At 41.2% G+C, this 15292-nt stretch overlaps 1 protein-coding gene across 1 annotated transcript in view; it reads left to right on the plus strand.

The window, feature by feature from the left end:
• The window catches only part of LOC125427773, a 42934-nt gene extending 29832 nt beyond the window's left edge, over nucleotides 1-13102 (plus strand). The window contains exon 3 of the mRNA XM_048487327.1: nucleotides 12776-13102. Within this exon, the coding sequence (XP_048343284.1) occupies nucleotides 12776-13102 (327 nt within the window). The remainder of the gene's footprint in view (nucleotides 1-12775) is intronic.
• The last annotated feature ends 2190 nt before the right edge of the window (nucleotides 13103-15292 follow it).

A 15292-nucleotide genomic window follows, 5' to 3' on the forward strand; every position in this document is an offset into this window, starting at 1 on the left:
CTGTGGTCCTTTACAGGGTGTAAAAGGGAAATCAAAAGTGAAATATGTGATGAATACAAAATTATTTAAGTGGACTAGTATTACCTAACTGAAAGTGTGTTTCAGTCCATTTCTTTTGTAAATCACCACAAAAAAATCTGGATCAAAATACCTCCTGTGTTTGCCAACAATCTGGAAGAAAATATCCTGCCCCTTCTATAAAAGCTTAAGGGAATTTTTATTTCCCAAGTGATGTTATTTTCCTCACTGCCATAAAAAGCTTTAAATGCCTATTTATTCACATTAAGCTTCTGTTAAAGGGGCAATACGTCCCCAGGTTATTGGCAACTTAAAAAAAAACACTTTAGTTCAAACGGAGACATAGATAGTTAGAATTAAGCTATGTTCCGAAAAGCATAGTCATTGTGGCAGTGTTCGAAAAAGCCATGCCTTAATTTCTGCACTATGTAAAAAAAAAAATTTATTTTAATCTCTGTGTTGGAAGGGACCACTGTCAAAAACTTATAAAGCCTCCTTAAGGATGATGGGTTGGTACAAGGTAAGTGTGATTCCTTATGACCCCAGGATAATGCTACCACCAGTCTCCTTAATTCCCAGTCAGCCAGAAAGCAACGGACTTATTTCACTCTTTGAAGCTAGAGTCTTAGGTTTACCTAAAAATTTGGTAAAATTCGGATTTGGATTTATTTGGGCATAAAATTATCTGTATGCCCAAATAAAACAAATAACAGATTCAGAAATACCTGAAAATTCGGGTATATCTGAAAAATTCGGGTCCGTTTGAATTGTTTTGTATTTTGGGATGTTTTTCACATCTTGGCCTGCAGGGAGAGCATTTCTAAAACTAGTGGCACCAAAATTTCAGGGTATCACCTGGAGACTATCCTGATGATACCACCTGAATTTGGCGAAGTTTGGTCCAGGGGGGCCAAAGGTATGGGCCCCCAAAGGGCATGCCCCCATCCCCATGGTTTCCAATGGGAGCTAACAGGACATGGGGCTACCCACTTTGGGGGTCCTTAACTTTAATCCCCCTGAACCAAACTTCACCAAACCCAGGTGGCATCATCAGGATTTTCTCCAGGTTATGTGCTGAAATTTTGGTGTCACTAGCTTTAAAAATACACCCCTGACAAGCACCCCAAAATATTTGCCCAAGATTCTCTGTTCTGCAGTGCCTTGGCTCCATTGTAGCCAATGGGGAATTTCTGAGTGTAAGCAGGCTGCACATTTTTGAAGATAGAGGCACCAGACTTTCAAGGTGGCTCCAGTAGGTCCTTCTGGTAATAGCATACTGGCTGCTGGCTGAGTTCTCTCAGAACTCTCTCAACCCACGCCCCCTGCCCCCAGAAGCAAAGTTCACCAAACTTGGATGCTATTACCAGGAGGCCTCTTGGAGCCACCTTGAAAGTCTGACACCTCTATCTTCAACAATGTGCAGCCAGTGCTTACACACTTGAAAATTCCCCAGAATCTGTCAGGTTCTTCAGCAAGTTCTATGGTGGGAAAAATTACTTTTCTCACCATAGACTTCAATGGGGCTTTCTGTTATGCCCAGCTGGCTCTGTGGTAGAGGTTTCAACAGGGAGGCACTCTGGTGGGTGTCTTGCTCTGGGTGGGGGCATTTCCTGCAGGGCTGCTGGTGTGAGTCTCCTGAAAGGAACCAGCCAAATTTGCTAAAGTTTGTGTGGAAGAGGAAAATGCTGTGGGCACCCAGTTGAAGGTGAACCTGATGCCACAGCATTTTCCCCTCCCAAGCAAACTTTAGCAAATTTGGCTGGTTCCTTTCAGGAGACTCACACCAGCAGCCCTGCAGGAAATGCTGAACACAGTACTCCAGGTGAGGCCTAAACAAGTCAGTGCACAGCAGTACCAATACCTTCCATGGCCTACACTTTTACTAATGCAGCCTAAAATTCCGTTAGCCTTTTTATCACCACATCATGCTGTTGGTTCATGTTAAGCTTATGGGCCACTATTCTCTTTTCCATGTAAAGATCAAAGTAGAATTGTAACTTCATCCGCCACATGCTGGTCTGTCTTTGTTTTAGAATGCTCCACTTAAGTCCTCAGAACTAACATAACTAGGTCAGCACTAGGACCCAAGCAAAGCATTCTAAAACAAACACGATTCATTCTACTTAGATCTTTTGGTAGAAAAAAGTAGAACCCCCAAATCTTTTTCACAAGAGGTACTACTATACTTCCCAAGCAGGTCTCACCCTTCCAGTAATTATACAATGGATTTCTATCACCTAGGAACTTTACACTTTTTCTTATTAAGTTTCATTTTATTTGCTCAGGACCAATCCCCCATCTTATTCAAGTCCAGCTGCATCCTATTCTATCTACCACCCAGTTTTGTATTGTCGGCAAACCTGATTAGTATATTCTATATTCGCTTATGTAAGTCAGTTATAAAGATGTTAAGCAGCACAGACTCACATAATGTGCTTGCTGACTTGAAGTGGCTTAATTTTTCTTTTGAACTGAAGGTGTTTTGATCCTAGAATATACCTTACATAGAGGGCACTGGTTCCATAATATTCATTACAGAGAGGTCACTGTTTTAGACATTTCCAGTTACTGACAGTTTCTGTCACATAACCTGTAATACCACATAATTTGTATACACAGAGAAGTTTCTTTAGCTACATTTAAAATTATCTGCTCCAGAGCTGAACTTTTGAAATAAAGCTGAATTCTTGTGAAAATGAATTGGTCTAATGGATTCAGATGTGCCAGGATGTAGCTCAAATCTCTCACTGCTCTTCATTAGGCTTGCAGAAGGAACTGCCTGATTGGACCTCAGTTCCAAAATGATGCAGTTTTAATGTCCTAACTACACGTTATATGCGCTAAGATCCAGCAGGGTTTTCAAAAATGAAAATCCTTTTTGAGACTGGGAATTTTATAGTAGAAAAGCAACCAAGGAGCTGGACTGGTTCTCTAGCCTAGCCACGGAGCCACCTAAGCAATAAGGATATCATTGAACTATGGAAGGGACAGTGGCTAACTCAGGGCCAGTGTGGATCATTCACTGCCACCAACAGATGTGTCTGAGCCAAACCCCTGCAGTGTTGCCAGCCCTGGCTTGGAAGGAGACAATGTGTTCACTTTACTTGGAAATCGCAAAGATCACATAAACCATACTTGCAGGTGAAGGAAACAGTGCCTGTTCTCATCCAGGGCTTCATCATCCACTCCATCCCAATTAGCTTTTCTTCATGTGAAATTCCACACATGGACCAGTTAGGACAAACAAATACATTTGGAAACCTACACAAAGAACAGCCACTGTGAGTACTATTTGAAGAGAAATGGCAAGTAGCAAAAGGAATAAACCTCCTTGCAGCTTCTCAGCCATGCATTTCTTTCTCTCCAAGTGGTTTTTTATGTCTTGAAATCATGGAACTGTTCCATCTCGTTCCATGTAAACTGTAGTTATCCCTAAACATCCTTACTTGGAACAATTTCTATTGAGATGGTTGGAACTTCTGATAAAGAGCTATAAGGCTGCAATCCTAAATATTCTTTCTGGAAGTTTTACTGAACACAGTGACAATTATTTGATAAGGCTGTTAGCGCCTGTAATCAGCCTGTGTGTCTTCACAGAGAACAGCCTATGCATGTGAACTGTATAACCCATAACACTGCATCCTGGTTAATCTTGTGGATATAAGAACCTCTCCAGAGGAGCAGTTGTAGAGAAGGTAGAACAGATTCAAACATGCTCTCTCATTCTCATCCTAGCTAGGAACAGCTTGTAGAAAAAACAGTGTTGCATTTACCTATAGCACTTGTTCATCAAGTGGCTTTCAGTGTAGGTGCACATGGACCTGCACTATGTGGGACTGTGCATAAGTCACAATGATGAAGCCCAAGACTGCAGTTTGTTGTAGGATGAAACAGCAAAGGGAAAGCTTTGCATCTATGCCTGTTGGTCCTCCGAGGTTGGCTATTGTGTGAAACAGGATGTGGGACTAGGTGGACCTTGGATTAGGTTATGGTGTGGGCATACCTGGCCATATCTGACAAGTTGATCAGAAGAAAACTTTGGCCTTTTGAAATATTGCTCCAGTGGCATGCCAAATAAACCAAATATTTGGCATCCTTTTTTCTTTCTTTCTATATTTTCAACATTGATTAAAATACTTTTTTAGTGCGGATTCTAACTGACTCTGGGCAACTTCCAGTCTCAGTGGAACAGACTTGAATGAGGCCGGGTGTGAATCCAAGTATGGAAAGAGCAGGTGCATGTTGCTTTCAGGCGTAGCGCCAAAGTCTGCTTTTCATCTCTTGCCCCAATAATGCTAATGAATAAAGACACCAAGATGTTCCAGTTCATGCGCTAGAACCAACGGACAAAAATACAACTAATTATATACCAAAGGATGACACTAAAGTCTTCCGTAAATAGTTGATTTGCATACCAAGCCCAGATGAGCTTTTATCTCATCATTATTTCTGTCTTGATTTCCCTGCAATGTACACCCATGTCACCTTAAAATGAGCTTCCTTGGACAGCAGTTTTACACTAATGAGCCACTAGAACAGTGGAATAAATGTGGCTGTTTCCTGTTTTATGTCTTGGCTTACCAGGTTTCCCATTATGTAAATGTATCAATCTTCCTCCTGGTTGATTTGCATACAGAAATACAGATGTGCATGTCAATACAAAACATCAATCTCTTAATTTCCATACCGACTGAAATTAAGCTTCAACCCCCCACCCACCCCCACCCAGCCTGTGCTGGAAAAGAGCCTGACAAAGTATGAAAGTTTAATGTGGTGCAGGATGGAACTAACGGGAATGCATTTCTTTATCCTTGTTACTGATAAATTAATGAGGTAATAAACAATGTCACTGGGGAGCCATACAATTGCTTAAACACTATTAAGTGCTTTAATATAGCTCAGTCTAAAAAAATTCTTTATTTGCCATCAAGTTTGACTTATGGTGACCCTGGAGGGTTTTCAAGCCAAGAGACTAACAGAAGTGGTTTGCCGTTACTTGTCTCTGCTTAGCAACCCTAATATTTGTTGGTGGTCTCCCATTCAAAAACTGACATGATTAGCTTCCGAGAACTGGCAAGATTGGACTAACCTGTGCTATCATTTATGTGGATAGCTCAAGCCCTCTGGGCAAGAACTGGATAACTTTTACATTCTACATAGTGTCCATCATGCTGCTGGTGCTAGAACATAAGCCTGAACACATTTCGAGCATGCATTGTTTTTTGGTGACCTGGAGAATTATTGTGCAACAGTAAGGTTATCGCTCCCAATGTATGGGTTTGATCCAGACTACATTTTCAGCTTATGGAGCTCAGCCCACCAATTCCCTCTTCATGATACAGACTGAAGGTTCCCTATACCCAGGATCAAAACTTTGGGGAGATCAATGTCATGCAGTGGGAAAAAGGGATACAGGAAAATTCTATTCTACAGTCAGATGTGCCTTCCATGAAAGGAAAATTTAATCTGGACGCAACCTTCTGTGTCTGTAGCACACACACTGATCTCATGGATAAATTATGACCATTGTTGATTGAACTTAAATGTGCATTTGGATCATGAGTTGTGATGTGTGTGGGGGGTGCAAAGTGCCATCAAGTGCCATCAACTTATGGTAACCCAGTAGGGTTTTCAAGGCAAGAGTCCAACAGCAGAGGTTGCTTACCATTGTGTTTCTCTGCATAGAAACCTGATCTTCCCTGGTGGTTTCCTATCCAACACTAACTAGGGCTGACCCTGCTTATCTTCTGAGATCAGGCAAGGCTGGGCCATCCAGGTCAGGGCATATATTGCATATACCAGACCTTATCCAGTGGCCAGGTAATGATTCATCCATTTTGTTCAGTGTTAGTTACAACTAAATAGGTTATCAACCCAATTGGGGGGGAGGAGGACTGAACCCACCTTTGGAGCTGGCACAGCCCTGTGCCAGTGTGAGTGCTCACCCCACCGGCACAAGGGGCAAATGCCCTGACAGAAAGGTGACTTACCCAGGTGGGTTGGTGCTGCACAGTCCACAACACCCAACCCAGAAGCTGTCATCCTTACCTAGGCCCGCCAGCACAGAAAGCTTTGCTGCCATGGCTGGGCGTGTTTCAGGGGCAGGCCAGGGGGTGGAGTCAACCTTAAGGAGCTGACAGAACTGATCTCAGAGATATGCCACATTTTGGGGGGCATATTTTCATCATCCTCTATTGGGAATTTTTGCAAGTGGGATTTTTGTTTGTTTTCAGGCTTCTTGCAGTGCGGAGAAGCCCTTTGGAGAAGCAGCGCTGTCCACCTCCACTTGCCCAATCTGGATTAGACTGTAAAAGGGATAATTTTTAACAGTCAATAATGATGTGACAAGTTTAACAACAGCATTTGTTAAAATATAAATGAACAAATCTAAATCAAAACCATGCTCTACTGATGTTTTCTTTGTTGGTTTGTTCACTGACTTCTCAACCATAAACATATAACGTTAGATGAGTCCCTATCCCACTGAAGTTTGTGAGATTTTTATTGAAGTACCTATTATGGTACGAGCTTGCCATGTTTTATTTTTGATGTCTGTTACAGCCAGCCTTGCCAAAGGTTTATTTTGCAATTTCAGAGACCTTTAATAAATATTAATTAAAAGGTTAACCTAAACTGAAATTGGAGGGTGTGGAAGAATAAAAATATTATGCTCAAGGAAAAGAATAAAAGCAGAACTTCATTTACCATCTGTGGGACCAGCAAGTCTGTGTCCTGCTGTTTCTTATGGCTACAGGTTCACTACTCCAACACAAACTCTTCTCTAGGATTATTATTAATTAAAATAAGTTGCTCAATATTTTGAAATCTTCAGAAACATTTGAAACTTTTTAGTCGTTTTGTGTAAATACTAGCACAGTTCTTTGGTGGTACAACCGCTTCATGCTGGAATAGATTTCTAGTGACTGAGAGTGATCCACCACATGCTTGTATGGAAGAACTGAAAATAAAACCACCAATTGTGATGCCCTTGTATAAATCCATGACACAGCCCCATTTAGAATACTGGTGAAGTTTTTATCACTGTATCTGAAAAAGGATATTGCAGAGCTGGGAAAAGTACAGAAGAGGGCAACCAAAATGATTAAGAGGTTGGAGCACCTTTCCTGTGAAAAAATACCCTTATAGAAGTTTATAAACTCAGCTTTAGACAGAAGCATAGAAAACAGGTCCATCATTGGCTAGTGGCCATGGTTTAAAAATGGGAGCATAGACATAACCTCTAAAAAATTACAGCACAAGGCTTTGAAGCATCAAAGCATTGGATCCATGGAGACAATTTTTTAAAAGAACAATGAAAAAATGGTGGTCAGGAATCATTTTGGGGGGGGGGGGTATTGAAAAAATTTTGCAAATTTTTTGCAAACGTTTTCATTGACCTGTGCAGAAATGGCTGTGGTCTCTAAGAGCTCCAACACTTCAGTTTTTGAATTCTTTCCCCCTTACAGAGATTTGCTAAACCTGAGGACCAATTCAGAAGAATGTTTTAATATACAGCATGCCTGCTGTATGCTGTCTTATAAAATATAGTGACAATCTGGTATTCAAATGCACCAAACTCTGTGCAGCAGAGGTTCCCTCCATCTTAGAAAACATTTTAAAATGTTTATTGATCCAGAAACTGCTGGGTTACAACTTTCATGCAGGTCAGAACATTCAGCTCTTTACCATAGAATCACATAGTTTACAAAATGTCAGATTAATTATCCATTAGTGCCTGCTGAAATTGATTGAATTGCCTTGCTTTGTGTATTGGACTCATACAATGAGCATAATTTAGAAGGATGAATAGAGAGAGAAGAAATAGACTGGTCAGACAGACTGTTTTGAATTTTGAGTTATTGGTCATGGCATTTTGGGTCTTTTTCTAAATGGAGATCCTCGGCAGAGCTCTAAAAAAATAACAGTCCAAATAAGCTTGCCAATTACCAGATGGAGGCTTGATATCTCCCAGACAACTGATCTCTATCCATTTCCTGGACAAAATGGTGGTTTTGGAGGGTGAGCTCTATATATTTGTCAAAGGTCCCTCCCCTCCCCTGGTTCCACCCCCAAATCTGTAGAAATTTCCCAGCCTAATGTTGGCAACCCAAGGTCCAACTTGCCTGTGAGGAAGATTTTCAAAGGATAGGAACTAATATGAGACAAGATATGACAGTTTACAATGTTGCAGCAACTCAGTTTCTTTTCTTTTTTTTCTGCATCTACCATTAAAAGTCTTGGAGGCTCAATTCAGGTTTTGGAGCTATAACCACCCATAACATGCCAGATGTCTACAGATGTCTGTAGCAATGATCAGGCAATCCTGCTTGAATGTGCTTTGGAGAAAATGGTATGATAATACAAGAGTGAATATTACACATATGGACTTTGAAGAAACTGAAAATAGACAGAACATCAGAATACTAAAATTCAATTACTCTGGCTAAATCCCTGGGAGTTTGAGCTGACTTTTATCATTATTCTGCAGCTGATATAGCAAGTAGAACGATGCTTACAAATGTAAAGCAAAATGATTGATTAAAGGCTTTGCCAGAAATTTGCTCACAGTGGCTTTTTTCTTTAGCTCCCAGAAAGACTCTCTCTCCACCTTGTGGCTCAAACTGTTATTTGAAGGGGAGGTTCAACCCATGGAGAAGGAGTTTTGCTAGGGTTATCAGTCCAAAAAGCTACTTAATTTCTATGGGATACTCATAGATGATACTACAGGCAGTGAATGGTTGAATGTAAATAGGGAGTGTAGATAGGGATTATTTTAATATTTCAAGCCTCCTGTTAACCTTCAAGTCATCACAACGATACTAATACAGCATAATCTAGACCACTTCATTCCAATTAGTTAGTGCTTAATGTATTTACTACTCTTTAGCATTATTTACAAAGGGTATGACTCATTTGCCCTTTTGGAACATTATTGAGGCTGGGGTTCCTCATCTATGGCCATTTAAGCATGCAGTCCTTACCTCACAGTTGTATGCTTCGCAGTGGTTTTTTCTTATGCTTTTTTGTTAAAATGAAAAAAAACCCCACGGTTAAATGTCCACATCTGAGCTGATCCACCATTTGGTCTGCCCACCACTTTCTTGTTTAATCCATGCAGGAGGAACTGAACTCATGTGCACAGAGAAAGCTGGGAGGAATGAGAAAATCTGAAGAAAGGGAAATGTATGTTGATTCCCTTTGCTTTCCTTGAAAAGTTGCACTTGAAGAGAACTTCAAGAGCTTTCAGAAGCCACAAACATTCTCAGATCTGAGAGCACGGTGAGTTCCAGAAAGGGGAAAATGTGTGTACAACGAAGAACCCAATCTGAAGGGAATGTATGCTCAATGCAAAGAAGATCACAAATGCATAAAAGCCCTATGTTTGAGGCCTTATAAAATGTGCGTGCTTGCATGCAGGTGGGTAATTTTTCAGAATTAATTAAAGCAGAGATATTCACAGGGATGTGAATATGATGCTGCTTTGGATTGTCCCTCTGCTTGGTCTGGCAGCAACTCTTCAAGGTCTTCCTAATTGTGTATTCAAAAGGTGGTTTTCCCATAAACAAACAACAATTTGAGTTTGTCCCCATATGCATGTGGATGATTTGTGTCAGGAGACAGACAGGGAGTGCAGCTCTGTTGATTCTCCTGCACTTCTCAGAAGTTTCTGATGCCAGCAACAGTGATCTCTTTCTGAACAATAGGGACCATTACACACCCCCTCTAAACTAGCTCCCAGTTTGCTTTTGGGTGAATTTCAACATGTTGGTCTTGACCTTCAAAGCCCTGGCTAGTTTGGGACCAACATACAGGAAGGACCATTTTCCTGTAGCTCTGCCTTAAGAGATTAGACGAGGGCAGCCCTGGAGATGGCCTTCGTACACATGGCGCGATAACTCTGGAACTCTCTTCCCCAGGGAGATTTGATTGCTCCCTTCTGTTGTCGTCTTCCACTAGTAGGCGAAGCCTTTTGGGTTTTGTCTAGCATTCCCTCTTTCCCGACCAATGTTTTAATTATTGTTTTTATACACACATGTTAGCTCTGTTTTAAATTATTTTTAAGACATATGTATTTGGGGAGGGCTTGATTTTAATGGTTTTTAAATTGATTTAGAATTATTTTTATTAAATTGATTTAGAATTATCTATGTTTTAATTTGTTTTAGTAGCTGTGTGAAGGCAGAAAGGTGCAGTAAAATAAATAAATGAGCCACTTGATTCATATTGCACCACTTGTCAGTCAAGTTTACAGTACAGTTTCAAGGTGATGGTTATTATTTGTATATGTAATTGCTTCTACAAGTAATAACCTGATACCTACATATTTTATAGCCCATCTCTCCATGCTTAAGTCCATGCATCAATTGTGCCTTCTCTGAGGGTCAAGCAACACAATACAGTTTAGGTCTGAAGCTTCCATGTACTTGAGAAGGTCCAAAATGGAGTAAATAGCTGCCCTCAGAAAAACAGCGGGCGGGGGGGGGGGGTCCCCATCCTGCAGTTGCCTACCATGACTGTGAATAGGATTCATCTAAATGTCCACTTTATAAATTTGTTCAGAATAGACAGAAGCCATTTCACATTCCCCCCCCCCCTCAAAATATAGTAAATACTCATAAACTTGTGTTTATTGCCATCTTCTGGTAGTGGAGAGAAAACCCACATCTTTTTTAAAAAGTCAAATTCAACTGTCTAGTATCCACTGCCATTATCAGACAATTCAAAGGCCGTTAGGTGAAAATTCATCTATCTTGAAAGCAGAGCCAATCATTTTTTTCATTGAGATCAGAGGTATCATAAAACATTTCTGAGCAACAGGCTCAAAATTGGGCTGAAATGGGGTTTTGTGTTTTCCTCTTCATTTATAAAGGACATATAAGTTTGTAAGTATGTTGATTGGGCTGTAGGTGTTTGCAACAAATTCTGTTCCTTGCTTATCTAGTCATTCTTTTCCTGTAAAGTCTATTCTCATCACAAATCACTTTATACCAGTGAAGTTCAATCAGTCACTGGTTTAGCTTGCATCTAGTTGAGACCAGGGAGTCACTGATTGGGCTATTCAGATGCATCCAAAGAAATTCCAGTACTTCCATTTACTTGAGTAGATTGCTTTTGCATTTGAAACTGCTTTCTCAGCACCCCAACTACCAGTACTGTCTCCTTCCATAGCTTCCCATTGTTAAAAGGCACATAGATCAAACAAGAAAGGCAATTTCAAACTTTTGAGCTGAGGTTTATTACAAAGATGTGTCTGCGTGGCTTTTTGAGTTGACCCATGTATCTAACTAATCCTGCAGTCAGTTCATTTGATTATATCACAAACAGATGATGCTGATTCAACAGCATACATGCATCTGAATAAGCACAGAGAGCGAATGGAGGGCTAACTATGCAGATTAAATAGCCATACAAACATGCCTACCCCATGCCTATCCCATGATCAGTGACATTTGGAAAGCAGCAATGTTAATCAGTATATGTTTTCGTGTGTGTGTGTGTGTGTGTGTGTGTGTGTGTAGCCATGTCCTACACACACAGTCATGTCCTTCATGTAATTGCATTACAGGTGACTAGGAGATCATGTGGAGGCAGGGGGTAAGGCTAGCACATTCATACCACTTTCCTTCCCAGGGTATTCAATCAACATTTTGGGCTACCATCTGTTCCAGGCTCATGACCATGGGAAACATACACACAGTGGTGGGATCCAAAAATTTTAGTAACAGGTTCCCATGGTGGTGGGATTCAAACTGTGGCGTAGCGCCAATGGGGCTGGGCGGGGCATGACGGGGCGTAGCAGGGCATTCCTGGGAGAGGCATTCCTGGGCAGGGCTGTGGCAAGGACGCAGCCACTGCGCCGGTCCTTGGGTGGGGAAACGAATGCACGCAGGTGCAGGCTGCCATGCACACCAGTGCACCTCCTGCTAGACTGCTTCAAGTTCTGCTTGCTACTGCTGAGAGGAAGGGCGTAACTAAGGCAAAAATCACGTGGCAAAATCACCTATTAGTAACCCCCTCTCGGCACACACAAATAATTAGTAACCTACTCTCGGGAACCTGTGAGAACCTGCTGGATCCCACCTCTGCATACACTCCTCTTGTCGAAAGGGGAAAGAATAATTTATGGATAATGCAAGAGCAAAAGATCTGCATGCAGCAAAACAAATTGATATACAGTACAATCCTAAACATTTACACTATTCCAGGGGGCCCCAACATGGTGCCTCTAGGCACCATGACACATGCTGATGCCTTTTCTGGTGCCTGCCAAGTGTTTTTAGAATGAGGATACAGGCAAGTAGTAGTAGTAGTGCAGGCAAGTAAAAGATACAGGCAAAGTAGTATTCGCTGTTTTAATGGAAATTAATATTTTACAGGCTATGGAGCTTGAGTTATCAACTTTACGTAGTTATTTATTAGTCAGTAATTTATTCGCTCCGCCTCCTATGCTTGTGTTTTAATGATGATTTTATGTATGATTATTTGTGATGTACACCACCCAGAGCCCCTTAGGGATTGGGTGGTATAACAAATTCAATAAATAATAATAAGTGGGACTTCATCCGAAAGGCTTCTGGTCACTAGAGTTGCTATGCAAATCCAGCTAAACTAAGCTTATGCCTGAAATACTGAAGAGTTGGAGTTATACAAAACCTTGCTTCCTGACATTTTGTGCTTGGCTCTGCCAAATGTGGCCAGAGATCTCATCAAAACTATGGACTTAAAACTAAAGATTTCACCCTGTGACAACCCACAGCTAGTGGGGTATATGGATGCAGATTGGGGTGAAGACAAATTGGATTACAAATCTAAAAGTGGAAATGTTTTCTTTTATGGAGACAACTTGATAAGTTGGATGAGTCAAAAGTGGAGTGTAGTTGCCAGATCAACAACAGAGTTTGAATGCATATCTGCCTGTAGTGCATACAAAGAGATGGAATGGATTGTTTGTCTACTGAAGGACTTTGGCATAGATGAACCTATGCCAATCACACTGCTTGAAGACAATCAAGTGTGCATTGCTGTAATGAAGAGTGAGAGCATCAAGAAACGAAACAAGTACATCGTGATCATAAGAACATAAGAACATAAGAACATAAGAACATAAGAACAAGCCAGCTGGATCAGACCAGAGTCCATCTAGTCCAGCTCTCTGCTACTCGCAGTGGCCCACCAGGTGCCTTTGAGAGCTCACATGCAGGCTGTGAAAGCAGTGGTCTTCTGCGGCTGTTGCTCCCGAGCACCTGGTCTGTTAAGGCATTTGCAATCTCAGATCAAAGAGGATCAAGACTGGTAGCCATAGATCGACTTCTCCTCCATAAATCTGTCCAAGCCCCCTTTAAAGCTATCCAGGTTAGTGGCCATCACCATCTCCTGTGGCAGCATATTCCAAACACCAATCACACGTTGCGTGAAGAAGTGTTTCCTTTTATTAGTCCTAATTCTTCCCCCCAGCATTTTCAATGAATGCCCCCTGGTTCTAGTATTGTGAGAAAGAGAGAAAAATGTCTCTTGCTGTCAACATTTTCTACCCCATGCATAGCCTCTTATAGACTTCAATCATATCCCCCCTCAGCCGTCTCCTCTCCAAACTAAAGAGTCCCAAACGCTGCAGCCTCTCCTCATAGGGAAGGTGCTCCAGTCCCTCAATCATCCTTGTTGCCCTTCTCTGCACTTTTTCTATCTCCTCAATATCCTTCTTGAGATGCGGCGACCAGAATTGGACACAGTACTCCAAGTGCGGTTGCACCACTGCTTTATATAAGGGCATGACAATCTTTGCAGTTTTATTATCAATTCCTTTTCTAATGATCCCCAGCGTAGAGTTTGCCTTTTTCAGAGCTGCCATGCATTGAGTTGACATTCCCATGGAACTATCAACTAAGACGCCCAAATCTCTTTCCTGGTCTGTGACTGATAGCACTGACCCTTGTAGCATGTATGTGAAGTTTGGATTTTTTTGCCCCCATGTGCATCACTTTGCATTTTGCTACATTGAACTGCATTTGCCATTTCTTAGCCCACTCACTTAATTTATCAAGGTCCTCAATTAGCCTTGACCAGATCCAGGTCTTTTTCAGCCCTGGCTCAAACCTGGTGGAACTCGCTTTCAGCTGTCACCAGGGCTCTGTGGTTGAGAGCAATCGTGTGTCCCGATCTACAGGCCTCCCTACAATGTCCTATCTTCAGCACTGCTCTTTTTGATGTCACCTTTGCTTGAATAGCTCTGCCAGGGTTTATGTGTGATCTGAGCTGGGTGGGTTTTAATAGGCCTAAATTTTGATGCCATCCTGAGGTTCAATGATAGTTATATTTTATGTAGAGTTGTTTTAAAATGTTTATGCACTGACCTGAACCTGACTTTGGCTGCAAAGGATGCGATATAAATTTAATAAATAAATAAAACCCAGACTGAAAGAACTGATAGTGTGTTTATTGACAGCCAAGCTGAAGGTGGAAGAGAGGCTTTCCACAGGGGCTATATTCATAAACCTAGGAGGAAATAGATCTTCCAGAGTGAGGCAAAAAAAAATTCCACAGAACAGTTAGTCTGGAGTATTGGGACTTTTGTTGTGTTTTGTCTCCAGAGATAGATTCATGTTGACTTTACAGTTTTCTATCTGAATGAAGGCTGAGTGAGGGTACTGAAGTACAAGTACCAAGCCTGATAGAAACCTGTGGGTAATCCATTAGCCAGCACCATCTATGTAACTGTACCATCTTAAGAACATCTTTATAACATCTAAGCTTCTAAGAAACTGAAATTGAATAAGCATTAATAAATCCGTGCCTGTGCCTACAACCAAAAACTGAATATCTAAGCTCTTGTAAATATATTTCTCTTACCTGTCATACTTCACCTTCCCTCCAAGTTATTTCCTAATCCCATCTCTTCTGTTAAATAAATTTTAATTCTGTTTTGTTTCAAATCCACCTCAGCATTATCTTGTGCCTTATTAAGGTATTTGCCTAGAAGGCAAAATTAATGGGCTCCTTATACCTTCTGGGAGAGTTGCAGGGTTGAGGGAGCTTTTATATCATCACAAGCTACTATCTTAAGCAGCTCAGTTCCTGTAAAAGGCAGAAAATCTGACAAGCCTAGTCAAAGAATGGTTATCCTGTCTAGGTGAGTTAGGAAAGTGAGGGGGTCTGTTTCACCAGCTGTGGAATCTGGATGAAGTGGAATAATCTGACCAGATATTTGAAACCTGGTTATTTTCAATTAGATTGCCTTTCCACATGGGAAAACCCAGATGTGAACAATTGCAATAGT

Source organism: Sphaerodactylus townsendi, linkage group LG03 (genome assembly GCF_021028975.2).
Source record: "Sphaerodactylus townsendi isolate TG3544 linkage group LG03, MPM_Stown_v2.3, whole genome shotgun sequence".
NCBI lineage: Eukaryota > Metazoa > Chordata > Lepidosauria > Squamata > Sphaerodactylidae > Sphaerodactylus > Sphaerodactylus townsendi.